General features: G+C 42.2%; 1 protein-coding gene and 1 non-coding gene across 10 annotated transcripts in view; both read left to right on the top strand.

Moving 5' to 3' along the window:
* Positions 1-22,266, top strand: part of Elmo1 (engulfment and cell motility 1) — a 536,338-nt gene that overhangs the window by 192,224 nt on the left and 321,848 nt on the right. For 5 of the 9 annotated variants that reach the window (XR_010058900.1, NM_001395578.1, XM_063276615.1 and 2 more), the window contains exons 8-13: positions 2,083-2,182; positions 10,803-10,954; positions 13,061-13,139; positions 16,465-16,515; positions 17,682-17,804; positions 19,944-20,075. Coding sequence is in view for 8 of the 9 variants with exons in the window: in NM_001395578.1 (NP_001382507.1) it covers positions 2,083-2,182; positions 10,803-10,954; positions 13,061-13,139; positions 16,465-16,515; positions 17,682-17,804; positions 19,944-20,075 (637 nt within the window). In the remaining variant the exon portion in view is untranslated. Of the gene's footprint in view, positions 1-2,082; positions 2,183-10,802; positions 10,955-13,060; positions 13,140-15,368; positions 15,414-16,464; positions 16,516-17,681; positions 17,805-19,943; positions 20,076-22,266 lie in introns of all 9 variants that reach the window. The other 4 variants (XM_063276610.1, XM_063276611.1, XM_063276609.1 and 1 more) reach the window with 1 other exon arrangement.
* LOC120097999 (small nucleolar RNA SNORA17) lies at positions 7,213-7,341 on the top strand. Its single transcript, XR_005495949.2, has one exon. It is a non-coding gene; the product is annotated as a small nucleolar RNA SNORA17 (small nucleolar RNA).

Below are 22,266 nucleotides of genomic sequence, written 5' to 3'. Positions count from 1 at the left end.
CACTTTGACTGTCCTTTTTCCTGAGCTTCATGAGGCAGAACAGCAGCAGGGAGGGTGCGGAGAAGCAGCTGGACATGAGTTTTGAACCTCTTTTTCATTGCATTAGTTGAAAACAGAGAACTTTAACCTAAATTTGTTTTGGGACTTTGAAGTGGAGAAATAATGTGATGTGTTATTCTGAACAACCAAGTAAAACCTGAATATGGAAGAAGGCATTACTATATAATGTAGTATAGGAATCCCGACTGGCATTCTGTGATCCTTGATTCCGTGAGGTCTTTTGTCATGGCAGGAATGCGAAGCACAAACCCCTTCTCATGCTAGAAAGAGGAAGAGGCTAAGGCTTCGCTGCCCTCTTCAGGAGCAGTCTTGTAAAGACAGCTCATTAAGCCCCACCTCTCAGGTTCCACTAGTTCTCCTTGGGGCTCAGGTGGGTAAAGTCTTAAACCCGGGGCCTCTGGGATATGCTGATCTAAACCACAGCACTACCCAGTCTCTAATCTCCATTTGAAGGAGACAGTGCTGAGCCAGCAAGCCCATTCTGTAGAATCTCTACAACCATCATGGCTAGCAGAGTAATGATCTGTTGGAGGCAAGAAGGCAGTTCAGTTCAACCCGATTCAGTAGCTAGACTCAAACTTCCAGACTCTAACTCCAAATAGTTTATTTTAGGCATATTTAAGTATAGCATAACTTGGTGAAAAATTTTCCTAACATTAACTCAATCTGTGTACCATAAAGCTTAAGACATCAAAATTCTATGTAGAGTACATATGGTTTCTATAGACTGTGTGTGACATCTTCCATAAAGATGGGTTCTATAGACTGATAAGCTCATAAGGGCCCAGAGCTTCCCCTAGCATTTAATCTGTGAACATAAGAACCTTCATGCCTTCCACACATAGACATTACTTAAAATCCAATAACTAAATATAAAATTCTAACTCATGTAAAACAAGTGAGTTTATTTACATACATGTTTGCATGGGTGTATACGTACAAACATATAAGAGTGTATGAATTTCTTTTGTGATATCTTTTGACTTGCGTGCATATGTGTGTGTATGTTCATGTGGGTACAAGAGCATATGGAGGCCACAAAAGTCTTTGGATCCCTTGGAGCTGAAGTTAAACTATAGTTATTTGAAAGTGACCTAACATGGGTGTTGGGAACAGAACTGTGGTCTTTTTCAAGGACAACAGGAATACTTAACCACTGAGCCATCTTTTCTGTGCCTTTGAATCCTGTCGTAAGGGCTAGTGTTACAGGGAACCCAACAGAGATGACCACTCAGACACAGTTTATAGCCAACTGAAAGTCTTTATTCTAGCTGGCTTGGACTATACTCAGTCATTTGGATCACCATGAAGCCCTCAGCATTTAGATCAAGGGAATTTTAAAAGGGCAAACCATATCCTCTTATCTCCCTCAGCAGCTGCAGGGGGAGGCTTGTACAAGCAAGCAGTTTAACTAAGCTAAGTTGACTGGGACATTTTGACTTCAGGTCCTAGAATAGTTTCCATGGGATTCTAAATCAAGGAGATCAAATTCTGGGTAAACATGAAATGGCCTCAGAGAGAAAATAAGATGGAGGGACCTCTGTGTTGTCTTGGTTTGTCACATTTCTGGTTTGAATTTTTCTTCTTGATTCCTTTAGGCCATAAAACTCCTTTCTTAATTATCTGCCATTTACTGAGAAGTTGGTTAAGCTACCATTACCAAAAGCAATCACTCTTTACCCTTTTTAAAGTACTTTATATGCAGCCTCTGGTTATACGGCAATTACCCAGCTTCCCAGTAGGGGAAACAGAGTCTCAGAGGGGCTACGTGAAATGCCTAGTAGGACATAGCCCTGCAAAGTGTGGCCCATGTGAGACAAACCTGTCCAGTCTTTGGCTGTACTTGGTTGTTTTGAGTTTCTTCCCTTTTCCCATAACTTGTATGAGAATACTTTTCTGTTAGTGTCCTGCTTCTCACCCCTGTTGTCTTTGAGAATTTGACTCTCCTAAACCTTTTCATTTCTGCATCCTTCTTGGTGCCATGTTTTGGTGTCTGTGACGCTGATGCCTCTTGTTTTGCAGCTTTGGAGACATGCTGTCCTTCACTCTCACAGCCTTTGTGGAGCTGATGGACCATGGCATCGTGTCATGGGATACATTCTCAGTGGCGTTCATTAAGAAGGTAAGGTAATCTTCCCTAGTCCCACATCCTTTCTTTTTTCACATAGAGTTCTCTGCATTGTGGTATCTTACAATTGTTCCTTTAGTTTTTATGTTGAAAGTGGTGTGATTTTTGGTAGTATTATATATGTGAGGAACAAAGCCCCCAAATACTGTGTAGAAGTTGCATTTTTGTCCTTACAGAGATCATAAATGGTCGCGTGTAAGAACCCAGAGTTGAAGAGCAACAGAGTACTCTGCTCCAGTTTGCATAGTGTATCTATAGATCTTAAGACCTAAGCACAAGACAAAGATAGGGCTAAGTGGGAATGGTGTGGGCTTTTGAAATCTCCAAGTTCACTTTCAGTGACACACTCCTAACCCTTTCCAAACAGTTCATCATTGGGTTGGGCGGGGGTGAGTAAGCAGCAAATATGTAGTCTTCAGGGACCATTTTCGTACTAAGCACAACCATTAAGGAATAATGTTATGCGTTTTCCATTTGACATTCGTCTTGGGGAACTACTTTAAATTAAAGACAGGAGAGAGACATAGTCTCTGGACCAAGGGTGTTGGCAATAGACGCCCTTGCAGGTCCCATGTCTACAGGATGTTTATGTTTACTTAAGGTAAGAGCTAATTGGAAACTAAAGATCTTCTTGGTATACTTCTAAATCTTTCTTTTTCTACGTCTACAAATCCAGACGTCGATGTAAGAAGAAGAGAATCATACTGTTGTCAGTTGGCTAAATTGCTCGGAAGAAAACTCTTATAGATGATAAAGCCAAACACACTGATGTGTCACAAAGAACATTCACTTGAAGGTGGCAGGGGCAATAGGTGATGTATTATGAGAACAGAGCATGGATGGCTTTCTGGAATAAGATCTAGAGAAACAAGTCCACACATGAAGTTACTGTTTTTTTTTTTTTTCTGGGATTTTATTCTTAAAAATGTTAACACTTTCTGAATTTACAGCAGGTCTTTCCTGCACAGTCCGAATGTCCTGCTCATCTTGTGTCAGAGATCCTCTTGCTGGATGGTGACAATGCTGTTATGAGTAAGAGTGTTTGCGAATCATGTAGCTCACTGGCATTAGCTTTCTGGGTTTACTGTAGTCTCCTCTTCCTCCTCCTTCTCCTCCTCCTCCCCCTCTTCCTCTTCTTCCTTGTTTTCCTCCTTTGTGTGTGTCTGTGTATGTGTGTGCGTGCACGCACTGGCAGGGTCATAGAAAAGGAGGTCCTCCTTGATGGTATGGGGCCACTATCTTGCCCTGTCCCCTGAGCTGCCCTCGTTGGCCTACCCAGCATAGTTCAGGGATTCTTGCTTCCTTCTGAGGCATATACACAGCCTGAGAAGCATTTATTTTTTTAAAAGAAAACCATAGAAGTTGAAAAATAGAAGGAATGAGGTAAAATTTGATTTAAATATATTTTCAAAAAAATGTTCATTTATGAGAAGGTAATAATAAAACTTTATTTCTTTAAATGATGTGAGTTAAGTGTTCAGAGCCAACTTATTTTTTTAACTAGCTAAGATGATTCCAATTCACTTTAAATTAAATTTAAAAGTCACATTAAAACCAAGGAGGTGAAAGCTAATTAGTTGTCCTGGCACTTTAAAGGAAAACTGAACTATTTTAGAGGCAGCATCTGTAGTACATTCTTGTTCTAATTTCTGTTGCATTGCTACTTAGGTAAGAGGGTTTGAAAAACAGCAGAAAATTACTTATGCTGTTTGAAGTTAACCGTTTTTATTCATTAGCTGGATCAAATTCAGCATTCTGAGCCCCTGGATTTGTAAGCAGGGGTCTCTTCAGCAAAATTCAACTAGGAAATACACAAAGCCAAGTAAAATGTCAGTGCTTTGTCTTACAGGGAATGCCACTTACACAGGCTCTGAGGAGCTGGCTTACCCTGCAGGTATTTCCCGTGTAGAGCAAACATTCAGGCATTTCTCTTCATTGACCCAGTGAATTTTGCCTTTTGGAGAGATTTATGAGCACCTACAAGGATAATTAAAAATTTCATAGTGCAGTTTTATGTTACCTATGGATGGCCCCTTTTGCCATTTTTTAATGCTTCATTTACTTTTTAAATTAAATTGATGCATTCACTTTAAAAATCCAATATCAGCCCATCCTCTCTTCTCAGTACCCCCTCATTCAAGTGCCCTTCTATTCCACTTCTGGGTGTCACCGTTCATCACCCTTCCCACTGCACATCAAGTCACTATGGGACCAGGTGCATCCTCTCCCACTGAGGCCAGACAGGCCTCTCCATTTAGGGGTGCCCAGCCCATAGGCAGGCAGGCAGAAGGCTCAGGGATGACCTCTGCTCCAGTTGTTGGGGGACTTCAGTGAAAACCAAGCGGCTCATCTACATATGTTCAGGGGCCTAGGCCCAGCCTGCGTTCACTGGTTGGTAGCTCAGTCTCTGGGAGACCCTAAGAGTCTAGGTTAGTTGACTCTGTTGGTCTTTCTGTGGAGAACTTGTCCTCTTTGGGTGTCTCAGTCTTTTCCCTAGCCTTTCTGTAAGACTTCTGAGCTCTATCAAATATTTGGCCATGGCTCTCTGCACCTCTGTCGACTGGCCGCTGGGTGGAACCTCTCAGAGGGCAGTTATGCTAGATTCCTGTCTCTGCAGACTCCATGGATGGCCTTTGAAAGTGTGGATAGCATTCAAGAAGTTTGAGACCTAAAAAGTATTTTTGTTCTCCTTGTTTTACATCCTGTTGATGTCACCTATATTCCGTATATGTGGTTGGGGTGGGGGTGAGGACATGTGTTGGGGTGTATATGCATGTGTGTTGTCGGGAGGTCAGAAGCCATCTGTGAGTGTTATTCCTCTGGAGACATCCATCTTGGATTTTTTAGACTGGATGTCTTTCTGAGACCGGAAGCTTGCCAATTAGGTTAGACGAACAAGCCTCAGGTATCCACCTGTTTCCCTCTCCTCAGGAATAGAATTACAGGCATATACCATTACAACTGACTTTTTAATAAAAAGGTTTATTTAATTTATGTACGAGAGTACACTCTCACTCTTTTCAAACACACCAGAAGAGGGCATTGTATCTCATTACAGATGGTTGTGAGCCACCATGTGATTACAGGGAATTGAACTCAGGACCTCTGGAAGAACAGACAGTGAACTTATTAACCACTGATCTATCTTTCTAGCCCTACACTTGGCTTTTCACATGGGTGCTGGGGATCAAACACAGCTTGTGAGTCAAGCATTTTATCACCTGTGCTGTTGCTGCAGCCCTGCCCCTTAGCTCCTTAAAAATTTCCCACACATTCCTCCTATGTATTGATTTGCATTTGCTTTCACCGGTCTGTGCTTTCCTGCTTCAGCTGGCTCAGCGATGTAGTGAGCAGAAGCTGAAAGGTACAGGAAGTACTGATAATCTCGAGTGTGTGTGTGTGTGTGTGTGTGTGTGTGTGTGTGTGTGTGTGTGTGTGGTGGGGTAACACTCTACAATTTAACCAGGTAGTCTGTAATCTTCCATACTCTCATCTATAATTTACAAGCTGTTCAATAGGATGTTTGTAATTTCACTATTAAGGAGTTTGTCTCTAGTTTCCTGGAAGAAGACAGTACATATGCTTCGATCACTTCCGATGGAAAGAATTGGAACATTTAAATGTCTGGTTACGCCAGATGATGGATGACGACAGAGGAAAGATGTCAGTTTCAAAGCCCAACTGCTTGCCTTAGGACTGTGCAAGGATTTAGCAAACTGGGCACATACTTTCCACCAGGCATGTTCTCCACTCTGGGTTTATGTAAGAAGCTCATTAGGTGAAATGCCTTAGGGTTGCAGAAGTGATTCATGCTCTTTGTTAAAGGAGGAATTAATGTGACCAATTAGTTTCATAGATGAGACATGTGAAGACATGGCACCTAGAAGTAAAGTATGGGTGAAGATACTCATGCCCTCAAATGAAAGCAAAGATCATAGGTGATTTTACTACTACTTAGTATCCCATTATGTGTAGGAGAAAATTAATATTTTCTGAAGAACTTAAAACCTTTTTAAAGAAGGTGTACTTTATCTTACAAAATATTTGAGAGTACTAATTGAATATTTTAAGTAAGCAATTGCTGTCAAAGGATATTTGCAAAAGTAAGTGGTAAATCTCTGTTTAACGAAACACTTGACAGAGGTTACACAGATGGCTGAGCAACTAAGAGACTGGGTTCTCTTCTAAAGGACTCCAGTTCCATTAACTGTACCCACACTGCTGCTTAGAACCATCCATAACCCTAGTTCCAACCTGTCTCACCTCTGTGCACCAGGCACAGAAATGACACATAGGCACACATGCAGACAAAAGACCTGTACACATAAAAAGGAAATTAAGAGTTAAAAAATGCTTGACCATTGGAAGCCAGATGCGGTGGCTCATGCTTTTAACCCCAGTGCTCACCCCAGCATTTGAGACACTAGGGCAAGATGACCATTGTGAGTCAGAAGTTAGCCAGCCCAGGCCAACTCCAGTGGATTCCTGGAAACCATGAACTACATAGCAAGACATTTTCTCAACAGAGAGAAAGAGGAGAAAGGAAGGCATTGAGAAGAGTGTGCAGGGCAAGGGATTTGATCACAGAAGAAACTGATGGTGATGGTGTTTTGGGAACAGTGGACTGGTGCTGTGTGTACACATGAGAGTGCGTCAGAGGGAGATGTGGTCACAGGAATGGAGGATAGGGGACTAGGGATATTAACCAAGAATGAATATGGAAACTTGGAAAGTGTGACAGTTGACAAGAAGGAAGAAGCCAGGAGGCAATGTGGTGATTTCCACACCATTTAATATTAGGCTGGGTTGCAATATCCAAAGCCTTTTGATTGCCAAGAATAAGCCATGTGCTTCATAGTCCATGCCCTTTTGTCTATCCCTGCAGGACTACCGGGAGACTAAAGCCAAAACTGGGTTGAGTCCTGTTCCTTTGTATAGTTTTCAATCTGTAGGTCTGAACCACTCTGCTTTAATTGAATCTAGTATGAATGAGTAAATAATGAAAGAGTGAGAGAAGGAGATGGCCAGCCATTAGATGTGTTGCAGTTGTGGCTGCATGGCATGTGCATCAGTAGGTGACAGAGAGGAAGGAGGCCATGTCTACACTCACTGTTCTAAACTGTGAACATGTGAATGATTAGTAGCCTACCACTCCCTGAAAAAAGGCCTGAGATGACCACCAGTCTGGGTCCAGGCAGACTCCCAGGATGTAGAGCAACACAGAAACTAGAAGAACCTGGGTCACTGACAGGAGTGAGCCTGAGGAAGGGCTGCTGGGGTGGACCAGGCAAGGAACAAGCCTGAAAAAACCCACCAGATGAGCACCATTGGACCCAGACAGGGATCTAGCCTCAGATGGCATAGACTAGTTTTGTGCAGGCCAGTGGTGGTGGGGGAAGGCCAGACCAAGCCTGGTCATTAGAGATGACCCCTACCCGGCACAATAATGCACAAGTAGGGCCTAACAATCCTGAGATAACATAAAACACTCAGAGACCCTGGGGGCCACTAAGAAGAGCAGATAAGTGGTGCAGAAATGGAAGAGAAGCAGAAGGATGTAGATACAAAGGAGAGGCAGAATTGGAGACTTGAGGGTAGCGGGGAAGAGCCTGAGTAGGCAGTGATGCCACCTGGGACCATGGTTGGCTCCTGGCTTGTCCTGACACTGGAGGCCACATCTGCCTCTGTGGCCCTGAACTAACAAAGCTATGTTACTACCAGTCCTTGATGGATGTCCTTGGTTTGGGTTGCTCTCTAGGGACATGTTGATGTCTGAGGACTGTACAGAACTGGTTCCATACCTTACCTGGGTATCATAGGAGAGCTGGCCCTGCTCCAAGCTAGCTTAAGTATTTGGGAGAGTGCCCTTCTCAAGTGCACATTGCTGGAGTGGCAGGTGGCCAGCTTTGAGAATACGTGAATGTGGGAGAGCTGGCCCTGCCACTCATCTCTCCTGTGGTGGCATGGAAGAGATAGAGATAGGCCTTTCCTCCCTTGCTCTTCACCAGCTGCAGCAGGTGGCAGACCTGGGTCTGAGGTCATGAGAGCAGGAGAGCTGTCCCTGTCTTTCACCTGCTACAGCACTTTGGAGAAGGGTCCTAAACCTCACCTGGACAACACAGTAGAGCTAGCCCTGGATGTGGAGCTGCAGGTGCGCTGCCCAGAGGATATGAGTGCAGGAGAGCTGGTCCTGCCTCTTGTCTCTGAGGAGGTGGCATAGATGAGGGAGAGATGCTCTTCTCCCTTCTCCCACCATCTATGGTAGGCAGGTAAGCTGGCCATGTCCCTCACTAGCTGCAACTTGTGGGAAAGTGGGCCCTGAACATTGCCCAGGCAACAGGGTAGAGTTGGCCCTGGTTGCTGGAGTTGCTGGTGAGCTAGCCCTAGGCTGTGAGATCTGGAGAGGCAGAAGACTCACCAGCTCAGATCCCTCTCAGGCCCGGATTCAGGGCTTTGGATTGGGCCATCCCAACATCTACTCCATCAATGAACTGCTTGAGTGCACAAGGGGGCCAGTCCTACAGATCCAAAGCTACAGGATCCCATGACACAGGGCAACAACAGGATATCTGAAAGGAGTTCCAATGAGGATCCAGTATAGATAGAGTAACAGAAGTCATATGGTGTGTACCAGACCAGTGACTCATTGCAGTGAACATTTGCAAGCAAAGAACTGTGGACAAAAGTGTATACTGTGAGACACACTGTGACATCCTACAGGTTCTACAATGAGATTTTTCCTCTGGGGACTGGTTTGCAAGGTTGAGGGCAGGTACGAGAGAAGGGGGAGATGGGTGGAATTGGGGTGCATGATGTGAAGTTCTTGAAGAACCAATAAAAAGGTTTTTTTTTAAAGTCTACCACAAAAAAAGAAAAGAAAGGAAGGAAGGAAGGAAGAAAGAAAGAAAGAAAGAAAGAAAGAAAGAAAGAAAGAAAGAAAGAAAGCAAGCAAGCAAGGGAGACGAAGGAGGAGGATGGATAGATTTGACAGTATCAGCAACAGGTTCTCAGGAAACAGACTCCCAGACCTTAAGGTACATCTCAGTGAGAGTGGCAAGAAGGGTGGCAGGAATAAGAGAATGAATGGGAGAATTAACTACAAAGAGCTCTCCTTGTGTGTTTTCTAATACCAGTTTGAAGTATTATGCTGAGATAATAACTGGGGTGAAGGAGAAGTCAGGGTATTTGTACTCTGTCCCAAAGGAACTTATCTTAAGTAAAGAGCCATGAAAGCTGTGAGGCAGGTGGACTTTTGTCAGTAAACAGTGAATTTAAAGAAAGAGAGGTGGTGTTCACATAGTGGATTTTGTAGATTGGAACAGATGTGAAAATGGAACTTGCCAAAGACAGTAAACACGTTCGCGTGAGAGGAGCTGAGATGGTCTTTTAAGGATTTTAAATTTTCCACAAACTTCCTGTAGTTTGTGATATGAAAACAGTTTGAGGAGTGTAAAGCCTCCTGTGCTGAGCTCCTTCATCATTTCCCGTTGCCTGAGGTCCACATGGTTCTGGCAGAGTCAGCTGTGTTCCATCCCTGCCTTTACAGTGGTTCCTGAGAGAGTAACTCAGGGTAGGTCGCGGTAAATGGCCAGGGTGCCTTTTGGATTTTATCAAGTTCAGGAATGGAGGGAATTTGAGGACAAAGGATGTATGACATGGCACAAAAGGAGGAAGTGGGGTTGACAGAGGAAGCCAAATGTTTACCCACCACAGAACAAAGCCAGGTAGCTTTTAAGTCAGACAGCTTTTAAGCTGTCCTTGTGTGGATGTAATAATCATTTTTTTAGTATGAGCTGTCAACAGACAGCAATAACTTTTAATGAGTTCTCTAAAATAAAGTCTTTATGGTGCTCCTGTGTTCAGATTGCATTGAGCAGTTATTATAACCATGTTCTGTCTCCCTCTTATACTGTGATTTATTGTATTTAGCCTTTTGCTGATTAATTTCTTAGGGAATATGTTTTACATATTATTATGCTAGCATTGCTAATTTAAATGACTTCTGTTTGCTATAACTCAGAGGATAGAGAACAATTTACTTAAGCTACAGAATGCGCGCGCGCACACACACACACACACACACACACACACACACACACACATGAATAGCCAGAAGGACGGGCAGGTACAGAGCATTGCCTATTGAATTATAATGACAAATATGATTTATGCGAGTTTCTTAAGAACATAACAGAAATACAATGAGAACATAAAAGTCATGTGTCTGGATGTTGTGGATGAAGAAGCAACCTAGGACTTTGCAAGGAGGGACCATTGGCAAACTAGAAATTGCTATCTTAACAAGAAAGTCATTTCTTGAAAACTGAAACTCAGAATAATAATCTTGGGGAAAACAGGCAAGATGGTCCTTTAAAGATGTCTCTTAAAGAGGCAGTCAGTTATTACAGATTCCTAAGATGGGTAACTGTATTTTGTGACAATTCATGAACAGTATTGACTCCATGCATTTCTTGTTCTTCTGCAGTATGTTTTGTTCTGACTGTATTACTGTGCATTGGGCTCCCAGTTTGCTTTATTGGATCCCTTCTTTCCTTCTTTGTTTGGCTTACCATCCAATCATGAGTAGTCATTTGTGACCTAATTGTGTTTTCAGATAGCAAGCTTTGTGAACAAGTCTGCCATAGACATCTCAATCCTGCAGCGGTCCTTGGCCATTTTGGAGTCAATGGTTCTCAATAGCCATGACCTCTACCAAAAGGTAGCTCAGGAGATCACCATTGGCCAACTCATTCCTCATCTTCAGGGGTAAGCATGCTAGGCACTCTTGTGCCTTGTTTCTGGGAAACAGTCATTATGATGGACTGGGAAACATTGGGAACTGGTTAAGTTACATGCTCAAAAGAGCTTCACTTGGGAGCAAACTAGATACTACCTTATTGATCATGATACATCCCCGAGGAACCATATGTCTCTCCCCAGAGCCTAGACTACAGGATACAGTCAGCTTTGGTGACTTTTGGTAGACATTGGTTGAGTTTTACTTTTTACATGACACAATAGGATATTTTCTTCTCTTAGGTTCTCAATAGGGTCTGTGTTTTATAATATTACCTATGATATTTTCTGTGACACTGTGAATATTTTCATAATTGTTTTGGCATTTTAAGGAGTTAGTTACTTCAGGTTATATACTGAAACCTAATGTTTGAAGCTAGGATCGATATATGGAGAGAGAACGTGGGGCGCTTGTGGTTTTAGACTAGGTCACCTTAACTAGCAATGTTTAAAGGCAGGCTTCTTCCATCACCAAACTTCAGGCTTGATAGATAAAATGGTGAAAGAGTAAAACACGTGTATTATTTTCTTAAAAGCCTGAGTAAGATGTGGAGGTTAAACAACTGCCCTCAAACCCTGCAATCTTTGCAGAAGTTCCCCATTTTTATACTCTTTGGTAAACTAATTGATAACACTGAGAGGGACTCTGATATGCTATGTGGCTTGTTATATTTAAATATTGGTGGGCGTTGGCTGGTAGAAGAAACTTTGTGAGCTAGCTCACATAAGAAGTGAGTTGGTTGGAAGGATATGAGGATGCATTGTAGTGTCTAGAAATGATTTAAGGAGATGTGTTTTCAAAAACAGTTTGACTGGCATCAAGGTGACTCCCAACTCTGCTCTTCTGGGTTACATTTGCTTATTCTTAATAGTAAACCTGATTGAACCATTCAGGATGCGTGTAACCATGCCTAGAAGTATAGATCGGTGGGAATAGAAGGGGTAAGCCAACAATTCTCAATATACTGAAGATGTTGGCTTATGTTTGTAGTCTAAATTACAAAAGTACATTAGATGTTTAATTCATTTGGAGGTAAGGTGTGAGCAGAATGTAAAACTAAAGTCAGAGAAGCTGTGGACTTTGGCCTCAGGGACTTAGCCCAATCTCTAGTAGGATGTATTTTGTATATAGTAGCTTCATTTAAAATGACAGAGTTTTCATTGTCTCTTAGTGTGAGAAATGTTGATTTCACTGTCTGGATTTCTATTTCTGAATCTCAGGGGCACACATGTTCATTTATAGTACACTTCACTGACAAAAAAGCCTGTTGTTTGCCAAGATTTGTGCTAAGGATGGAGATGTGATGTCTAATTCTGCCCTAGATAGAGCAGCCCTAGGAAACAGTATCTTCCCTGAGTGTAGCTCTGAGTCTCTTGGCTTCTGCCTTGAGCCCTTATTCACTGTTTACCTCAGAATTTCTGCCCTCTTTCCAGTGAAGAGCAAAATTTTGAACAAGAAGTTCCAACATTTACTACTGTTACAGTGCTTGTGTTTGCCAACAAGATTTTAGAATATGTAATGTTGCTATGGGAACAAAGCTGTTTTCTTTTAGATAAGCCCAGGAATGCTGAAATGCTAAGACATCTACAACTGCTCCCATACATGGACCAGGCATTGGACAGAAAATCACACACACACACACACACACACACACACACACACACACACACACACACACACAGAGAGAGAGAGAGAGAGAGAGAGAGAGAGAGAGAGAGAGACAGAGACAGAGACAGAGACAGAGAGAGACAGAGAGTACAAGCCCACAGTATCTGGGTACTTGGCTTTTAATCAGATGACAAAGAGGGAGTAAACCAGCTGGCCTCATGCCAGCTGATCTCTTTTGACCAGGTGAGCTCTTTTGATCAACTGGTGTAATAGCAATTGTGTGTCTACCTGTCCAGTCCAGGGATGTTGGGAATATGTTATTATGTCACAAGTGCTGCCTGTATTTTCTGGGTCCTGCCCTTGTCCTCTGTGCAAGGCCTGCTTTATTTGTGTGTGATGCTGAGCCTTGCCATGGCTGACTCGGGACTAGTGTCTTCTGATTTCCTGTGTTCTTTGGGTCTTTACAGGACAGACCAAGAAATCCAGACTTACACCATTGCTGTAATCAATGCACTTTTCCTGAAAGCGCCTGATGAGAGGAGACAGGTAAGTCTCAGGTCTTTAGTCCTAAGACTGGATGGGGCTAGAAACTCTCTTCTCCTCTGGGAGCTCAGTCCATGGAACAGCCATGCCTTGAAGACTGGATGGGGCATAGGAGGAAAGAGTAGATGAAGAAATCATTTAATAAACCAATCTAACAGCAGAATCCATTGTAAATTCAGATTATTTTATGAGGAACCCAGTCTCAGAAATAAATTAGCAACAAGATACACACTTTCTTATGGAAAGTTAATGTTGACTCTGATAACCACGGAATAGATTGTTACATTGTTTAAATGTAAAATATCTGAGGAGAGTGAGCCCTGAAGATCAAGATCAAGTTCACAATGGTCTGTCTATGGATGTTCACTGCAGGCCTGTAAAGTGTGATTCACACATCTGTTTACCTGGATGCTTCTAGACTGTATCAGCGGCAGAGGGTTTATACTTTTATCTGGATTTGACCTTAGATGTAAAAGAGCATTTAGCTTATCTACATTTGATATTTGCATTTTATTAGCACAATTTTCATATTAAAGGAAAGGCATTTTATTTTCACTTTACAAATGAGGAAAGAGTTGTTCCAAAGGAGTAAAAAACCTGACCAGGTCAACACAGCGGTGAGAACTAAAGCTGTAGGCCAGCCTCCTACTTGATTTTAACTGCAAAGAATCCCATTAAATGCCCCACAAGCAGAGAATGCCCAAATTCATGAGGAAACAAGACCCACTTTCTCAGTCCAACTGGATTAGAATATTACTTAACTATTTTTACCTTGAATTTTATAGAATACCCCCTTTAAAGATTGATGATTAAGTCTGGGACATTGGATCAATTTTGCTACTATTGAATAATTTGTTGTCCTGCTTGTCAGGATTTTATTATTTACTTAAATGCATGAAATGAATTTGGGAGGACTAAGCTTTGGTATCTCCTCTTGGATTAGTGGTTGTGCTGTTTCTACCCCTGTGGGAATCCTTTCTTGCTGCGTGGATGAAGGGACTGTGCTCCTTGGTTTTGTGGGAGGAGGCACAGCTGCTGAGTGGCTATATAAATTTTTTCCTGTGCTATTATTTTAGTGGAAGATGTGCTGAGATGTTTTCCAAAGTTCTTTACAAATACTTAATGGCTTTATATTTGAAAATAACCTTTAGTTAACAAATTCAAGATGAAGAAGGTTGAAAGACTCCTTCACTGGGGTCCCTGGGTGGACCCTTGCAGTCCTTGTGCTCAAACACATTCATGGCACAGTTCTTTCTTTATTCTGTGTACATTTCCTTCACTTCTGCATTTTTCCACCAAAGTGAGCCATCCATCCATGAGCATTATTCTTATTTACAGACCTATTCTAAAAACGAACAGAGATACTTGTGGCCAACTTCCCATGTCAGTTTACCTATATCTACATCTCCATGTGAACTTGTGTGTCATTCATGGCTATATGCTATTCCCTGTGAGTTCTCGTGATTATTCACACAGTTCACTTATAGTTGATATATATCTACTAATAGGACAAGGATACTTTTGTTTTCTCTCTAATCCAACTCTTTCTCTTAGGGAGAATTGTATAGAACACTTTTGATTTTTCTGTCAACCCCTTTTTGTCTGCTCTGTGCTAGACACCATCTCTTTGCGTGGGATACAAAGAAGGAAGCATTCTCTGTGTCCCTGAGGAGTTCATTTAGGAAAACATCGTGGATAAGTAATTAAAAACCATTGCATGGTGAAGCTGTCTCATTCCTTCTAATTGTGTAGACCAGTGGGCTACATCTCCTTTTCTTGTTTGTGTTGTTCTGATAATATTGAACAGCACTTCGAAAATAATTTTATAAAATAATTAGAAGAACTGTGGGATTCATTGGTCCTACTATTTATATGACTCAAGAGAAGAAAGTCCAAACAGAAGAAGCCAGTGGACCTCTGTTTAGGTGGAAAGAAAGCCTGCTTTCTCCAATATGGAAGAGCTGGTCTTCTGAGTTGTCATTTAGCTTGCTTCTGGGGGTGTCCTTGGCCTGCATTATTGGTTTTAAGAGCACAGGAGAGCACTTCACACTGAGTTTGGACTTAACGGCCACCTCGCCATCTAGCATCTCCTGACAGAATATTCACCCTTTCCAGTGCAGAGGGTCAGCAGGGTGTGACACTGAAGCCTCCAGCTTCTAACAGTTGCTCTGAATTTCCATCCCCTCTTCTCTCCTGCTTGCTTTCCTTTGTGTGGTTGCGATGGCGCCTTAGGTTGATGTAGAGAGCAATGTTGACATCCTTGATTGCCCTCTGACTGTAAGTCTCCATGTTTCCTTTGTCAGTTTCCATATCTGGGCCCTGCTCTCCCATTCCACTCCTCCCCTTCCCTTGCCTGTATATTCCCTTGTTAGCTTCTCTCCCCATGCTCTAGATTCTCCCAGCTTTCTGCCCATTTACTTTAACCTTGGTAGAACTTAGAGTTTTGCTTTGTAGTGGTAGTTCAGCGCCTTCTACTTAGTGAAAATTGCAATGCCAAAAATACTCCCAGCAACCACAAAAAGAGAATATTTTGGTGTCTTCCTGAATATAAGCAGTATTTTTTTATATTTTTTTAAAGTATCAAGCCTGTTTTTGACTAATTTTCCCTTAGAATCTGCTGGTCAATATTCGTAACAACAATCTGAGAATCAGTCCTCTTCCAGCTTGCTTCCTGTACTAGCTATTGCAAGTCCATTTGATAAAGTTACCCCCAAATCCTCTATAATAGTCAATAAATGCCACAGCTCAAAATACAGAAAAGAAGCTTTGCTAAGCTAAGTGAGTGTGAACTCCACTGCATAGCATCTGTCCAGTTGTTAGTCCTCCAATAATCGGTACTCAGTTCACTTGCATAGCTTTCTCCACGTCTCGGGTCTGTGTTCTTCATTCTCAGTTTGCACAGATTAACAGAACTGACTTTCAGCAGACTTTAAACTTTTGACTCTTTCCATTTTTCTTTGATCTGCTTATTAACAGTACTTGCTTTATAAGTAAATTTACAAAGCTAACAACATTAACAGTGATAAGAGCTGTGGAAGACAGAGACAGTCTCAGAGGTGTGGGGACACTTTTGTCTTCTGTAGTGCTTGAGTTTTTGTAATTCTTTTCTAGAAAAAGCAGAAATTAAAAAAAAATCCTACTTTGCTTTTGGAGCCAGATTTTATAATCCAAGTGGAATGTACAAACATTAATTTGAATTGGCCATTTCCCAAGAAATACTGCTGATATACAGTTAAGAAGCACACCCCAGGGTGCAGCAGCTTCTGGCCATGCTGAAGTGAGTCTTTCTAACTGAAGCTTTCTGTGGTCCTGTTTTTTTCTTTTCCAGGAGATGGCTAATATTTTGGCTCAGAAGCAGCTGCGCTACATCATTTTAACCGTGAGTACCCATGCACTGAAGCCACCATGTTAGGGAGAAATGTCCTAGTGTCTGTGGGTCCTTCTGTGGTTCCACACGAGTTTGATCAGTGGGGCCAATCCAGGAGGGGAAAGTGTGTGTTAGAGTTGGCACAAACAGTTCTGGGCTGCAGCTACTGCCTTGTGTGGCTGGAGGGCAGAGCCTCAGACTGCTGGAGAGTCGAGGAAACATTTAGTGCACCTCCACTTAGTTTTGCAGGTAAAGAAATTCAGGTACTCCTTGGCTCAAAAAATCTACCAGTATAAGCTCTTTTTGAGGAAGGTAGTTGGAAATATGGAAGGTTCTGGGAGAAGGGCCTTAAAATTCAGTCGAAAAGAAGCTTGCAATGTCATCTTGCCAGTGTTTAGAGATGAACAAAACAGATAGGATTCTTTACCAGCTATTCACCAGTTATTGGAAGGAAGCAACTTTAATGTTTACCAAAGTAACAAACAGCAACAGCCCAATGTGATGTTGTAATTCTAGAGCTTAGCAAGCTCAACACACACACACACACACACACACACACACAAAACAAACAAAACAAAACAAAACACACACACATTTGAATTATAGGTTTTATATTCTTTAGGTATGAAGAAGAAAACAGTTCAAAAGACTATTGCCTTTTGAAAGGCATTGAAAAGAAAGCTTGTTACTTAAAATTCACCAAAGAATTGGTATGTTCTACAAGAAGGAATGGGCCTCAGCATGGGAGTCACATAAGAGGGAGGACCCAGGACATAAGAGATCTGCAGGAAAGTGAGGGACACAGCTGCACTATAGTTTCCTAGGGAAGGGATGCTTCAGAGAACACTTTCCAGCAAAGTGCCACTCAGGTTCAGGAATGGCTACTTCAGTGATTTCTGTAGGCCACAGTGTTTATAGGTTGTGTCTAGTCTCAGGGTACCTGGCTTTGGGTGTTTGGGACACTGGGAAGTGACCATAGTCCTCCTAGTATGCATATGAAAGTAGTTCTGCTATGTTATCTCTACAAACTCTTTGGGGCTGGGACTTGAGTGCAGGTTCTGCAGGGTAAGGAAGTTCTCACGTGTTAGAACTTAAGAAGCATGACAAGAGTTAACTTTGTGATCCGAATCTTTCCTTTAATAATTTTTTAAAAAGTAATTTGTCAACTATGTCTCTAGCATGTCATCCGAGCACAGCGGGCCATCAACAACGAGATGGCACACCAGTTATATGTTCTCCAAGTGCTGACCTTTAACCTTCTGGAAGATAGGATGATGACCAAGATGGACCCCCAGGACCAGGTAGGTGAATGATCCACACAAATATAATGAGAAACAGCAAGACAGTGCATCAAATGTCTGCCTTTTAGTGACACTCAAATCAGGAGTCTTATATGATCTTATAATTGTTTTATCAACATCTCAGAACTTGGGTATATGGCTTTAGAATTTAGGTGACCCTAGCATCAGAGAATAAAACAGATGGGCTATTCCATATGTCCCATACACATGCATATTTTTTTTTTACAGTTAAGAGCTTGAGGTCAAAGCCATACTTGACCATACTACATTAAGTGGGGTCAAGTTCCCATTGAGGGCATCAATTCTACAAGTGGGAGTGGTTTCCATTCTCCAGTTACTAAGACCAAAGGCGGTTCTTCCCTGTCCCTGGTGCACCCTCACTTCTAGGCTGGTGTTTTTGTTGGCTGACAAGTTTTCTAACTCTCGGCTACCTCCGTCACTGTGTACAAAACATTCTGTTTCCATCCAGAAGGCTTTGGGGGAGCTTCCCTGCGTGAGGGTAGAGTGAGAGGAAGCAGCTGGGAACCCTGCCCCCACTGTACTCATTTTCAACTCAAACAGTGGTGCAGCTGTGGAAAGGAAAACAGTCATTATTGGCACATGAGGGCCTGATCTACTGCAGATGCTGAGCTGCACATGTGGGACGTGTGGCTGCTGCAGCCCTTCATTCATGGCTTGAGACTGACGAGGTGCTTGGATAGGCCAATGATTGTGCCCCATGCTTTTTTTCTGGCAGCCAAACATGGTAATCTGAGGGAGATAAGACGAGTTATCTTTCTACTTGGAGTGAGGGAGATCGGTACTCTTAACATGGAGCAACACTCTTTATTTGTAAATGCTTCCTCTTGTTTATTGAAAAAACAAGCACATAGCATAATTAATCATTTTAATCACTAACTGCATTCACATTGTTATAACTTCCCTGCATTTATCTCCATGCCTCTTTGTGTGTTGCCAAACTGAATTTCTGTGCCCGTTGAAACCATATTTGCTCTCCTTCCCGTTCCTCCCATCCTTCTGGCTCTTTATAAGTTACCCCTCTGCTTCTTGTTTTTATTAATTTGGCTCTTCTAGGAGGCCTCGATGAGTAAAAAATGTATTTGTGGCTTTTTCTATCTCACCTGTTCTACTCGGCCTATTTAATTTTTTATTATATTTTTTTGTATTTTAGATTGTAGCATATTTAATTACATTATTACCCTCCTCCTTTCATCTCTCCCACCCTTCCTATATACTGACCTTCCTTGGTTTTAAATTCATGGCCTCTTTTTCTTTAGATGTTGTTACATATGTATATAAGTATCTGTATGTGAACTTCTAAATACATAAATACAACCCGTTCAGTCCATATAATATCACTCATATGTGATTTCTGGGCTGGACATTTGGTCTTAGATAACCAGGGGAAGATGATCTCTCTTTCTGTTAGCATCCTTAGTTACCTTTCTCCTTCTCCACATTAGCATGTCCATTGGTGTCATCCTTGTTCCGGTGTTCTTTAAGCAGTCCTGTTGGTGGTACTTCATAGGCGCAGCGTCCCTGACATTTCTAGGAGACACACTCTCTTTGCAAATTTGTAAAGTTCTTCCCTATGGTAATATGTTGATAATTTGCTCCTGGCTAAGGCTAACAACATCCCAACACCACACTCAACCTTGGAAAAACACTTGCCATTGTTTCTGCCTTTGGGCCCTCTCTTTTATTTTTATCTTGTTCTTGTTTCCATGAAGTCAGGCCTCGGTCGAGTGAGAGATCTCTCATAGTTAAAATATTGCCCAAGAGCCATGTGAACATCTCTTAATTTGTTTCAAACAGAATATTACTCAAACACTCTCACGTTTAGCCTTCGCCAACATCAGTCCTTCTGTTGTATTTGAGGCTTTTATGTAGGACCGTCCTAGATAATATTTATCATTGCTCCAAATGGCTTGACTGAGGGATAGATTAATGCTGAGCCTGAGCAGAGAGGAGTCTGGGTTCTCACTGAGGACGCGTCTTGTCTTCTCTCTTCTGCTTCGCCTGAATGCAGTGACTGGTTTAGACTCTGGGCAACAGGTCAGGGGGGAGTCTTCTGTCACACACAGTGAAAGCAACTTTCTTACTTTTTGCCTCTTTTCTTCACCCCTCTAACGCCTTTAGGCCCAAAGGGACATCATATTTGAACTTCGAAGGATTGCTTTTGATGCAGAGTCAGAACCGAATAATAGCAGCGGCAGCATGGAGAAACGCAAGTCCATGTACACTCGGGATTATAAAAAACTTGGCTTCATTGTAAGTACTCTGTCTCCAGGATGCTCTCCCCTCCCACCCTCCCCATCTGACCTCAGTCGTATCGAACGTGTGGTCCTCTTGTGCTTTACAGAATGGTTTCCACATTTCCAGATGTTTAGCTGGTTTAAATAGGATCACATGGAAATCTCTTCTGGCTGCGGTGCAGTGGAATACGTTGCACAAGTGTGACTAATCCTTCGCTTGTTTATCCAGTTCTGATTAAGTGTCATGGAGAGCAGTTAGGCTGGAACACATCGAGCCTTCCTGAGCCTCCTTCAAAAGCCTCCATGGTTCTCCTGAGTGGAATGAAAGATGACAGTTCTAGGAGGCTTCTTATTATTGGGCTAGTGATTGGATTATGCAGATGCATTGATTCCATATTTAAAGAAAGCTGGAAGTCTGGAGTTGAGTCATCATGAGATTATATATAGTTTATGTTTCTTAAAACATCTTATCTTGCTTCAGATGTTAATGGGTTGTTCCTTACACACACACACACACACACACACACACACACACACACACACACACACTTTACAAATCAGAATGCAACATGTGTTGAATCTAACCAGCTGTCGTGGTTGTTGCCTGCTTAGGGATAGCATCACTGTTCTGAGAATGACCTTTAGCTAACTTGAAATTCCGCAGTTGTCAAATTAGGTTTCCATTTTGGCCTCCAACATAAATGATACAAATAGTATGCTGGCTTGAAGGTTAGAAAATACTAGGCAATAGTTTTTATTTAAGATACATTTTTCTCCAAATAAAACAAAACAAACCCTCAGATAGGGTTTTGATTGTGCGAAATTGCTTTGTTATAAGCATCTAGTAATTAGCTTTTTATCTAGAGTACATCAAAGTGACCATTTTTCAACTTTGTAATAATGTCTCTTTAATTTAAAAAAGTTCAAACTATTGATTTTATGGTGTTAATGTCTTTCTGAGTAGAATATTTATTAATAACACATTCATCCTTGCAACTTTCTTAGGAACACTTTTGGGCACTATTTATTTCTCTGTGTTACATCTTTGGTTTTGCCTGTCCATTTGACACTGTAGATGAATTGAGTTGACTGGTGAGACTTTCATGTGTCTTTGTGTCTTTCATGCCACCTCCCCACCTTTGCAGTGTTGCTGGCTGAGACATGTGGGCCAGTTAAGGTGGACAGCATCCCCTTCCACCATTGCCTCCCATGGTTTCACTCTGGGTTGGGAGAGAAGGCATCACTACTTGACATGGAAGCAGCACAGGACTGTCTGGTCTTCTCTACCCAGACTCTCAAACGAGGCCTCTTTCTGTGTACTGTCCATCTGCCAAGGCCTTGGTGGGCCTACAGTGCAGCCTGGAGGCCAGGGGATGCTGAGTTCCCCTGAAGGTGAAGTGGTGGGAGGCATGAGGAATCAACCTCTTGTTGCAGCCTGTGTACCTACATCATAAGCCAAGGATGAATCATTTTCCTCAGGGTCTATGTTCTCTGTCCGAGCATTATTGGTAAATCCAGACCCACTTTGGTTTTCAGGTGTAGGGAGCTCTTGACTTTGGAGTGTTCTGTTTCCTGAGTATGTGATAGGCAAGAGTGGAGTTTTTTCACTGAAAGTCAGTTTGATGCGACTCTAAGGACTCTCACATTTATGTGGCACTTTCCATGAAGACTCGAAAAGTTATTTGAAGGGTTGGAAAAAACAAAAAAACAAAAACAAAAACCATCATTCACTAGAGACTAGTCCAGTGGGAGCAGTGGTCTCCTGGATTTTGTTCTACAACTTTTTGATTTTCACTTCTAAGTTCCTTAGAAACCTATCCCCAGGGTTAGGTCATGATCTTGCATGGGAGGGCTGAGAAATTGGAAAGACTTTTGAGTAATGATCTATGCTGAAAATGAGCCAACCATCTTGACAAGTTGATATTCTGCTGGAGAATGCATAGCCAAGGCAGAAAGAAGCCTAGGTGCAGACTCCCAGGTTCCTGCTGACACCTAGTGGCTGTCCTGCAGAAGTGCTGCGGGCTGCCCACCACCGTCTCAGCAGACCTGGGTTGAATTCTTTATGTGCTTCCAAAGCAAATACCATCCTGCCTGGCAAACTCTGAACCTGAAAGAACACTGAGAAGTTTGGTTAATATTTCCCTTTCTATGAATAAAGCTTGAATTTATAGAAAGACTTTAATTTCTTACTTTGTTTCTCCCAAGTA

This window comes from Rattus norvegicus, chromosome 17 (assembly GCF_036323735.1).
Source record: "Rattus norvegicus strain BN/NHsdMcwi chromosome 17, GRCr8, whole genome shotgun sequence".
Lineage (NCBI taxonomy): Eukaryota > Metazoa > Chordata > Mammalia > Rodentia > Muridae > Rattus > Rattus norvegicus.
This window is presented reverse-complemented; position numbering and strand designations above follow the sequence as displayed.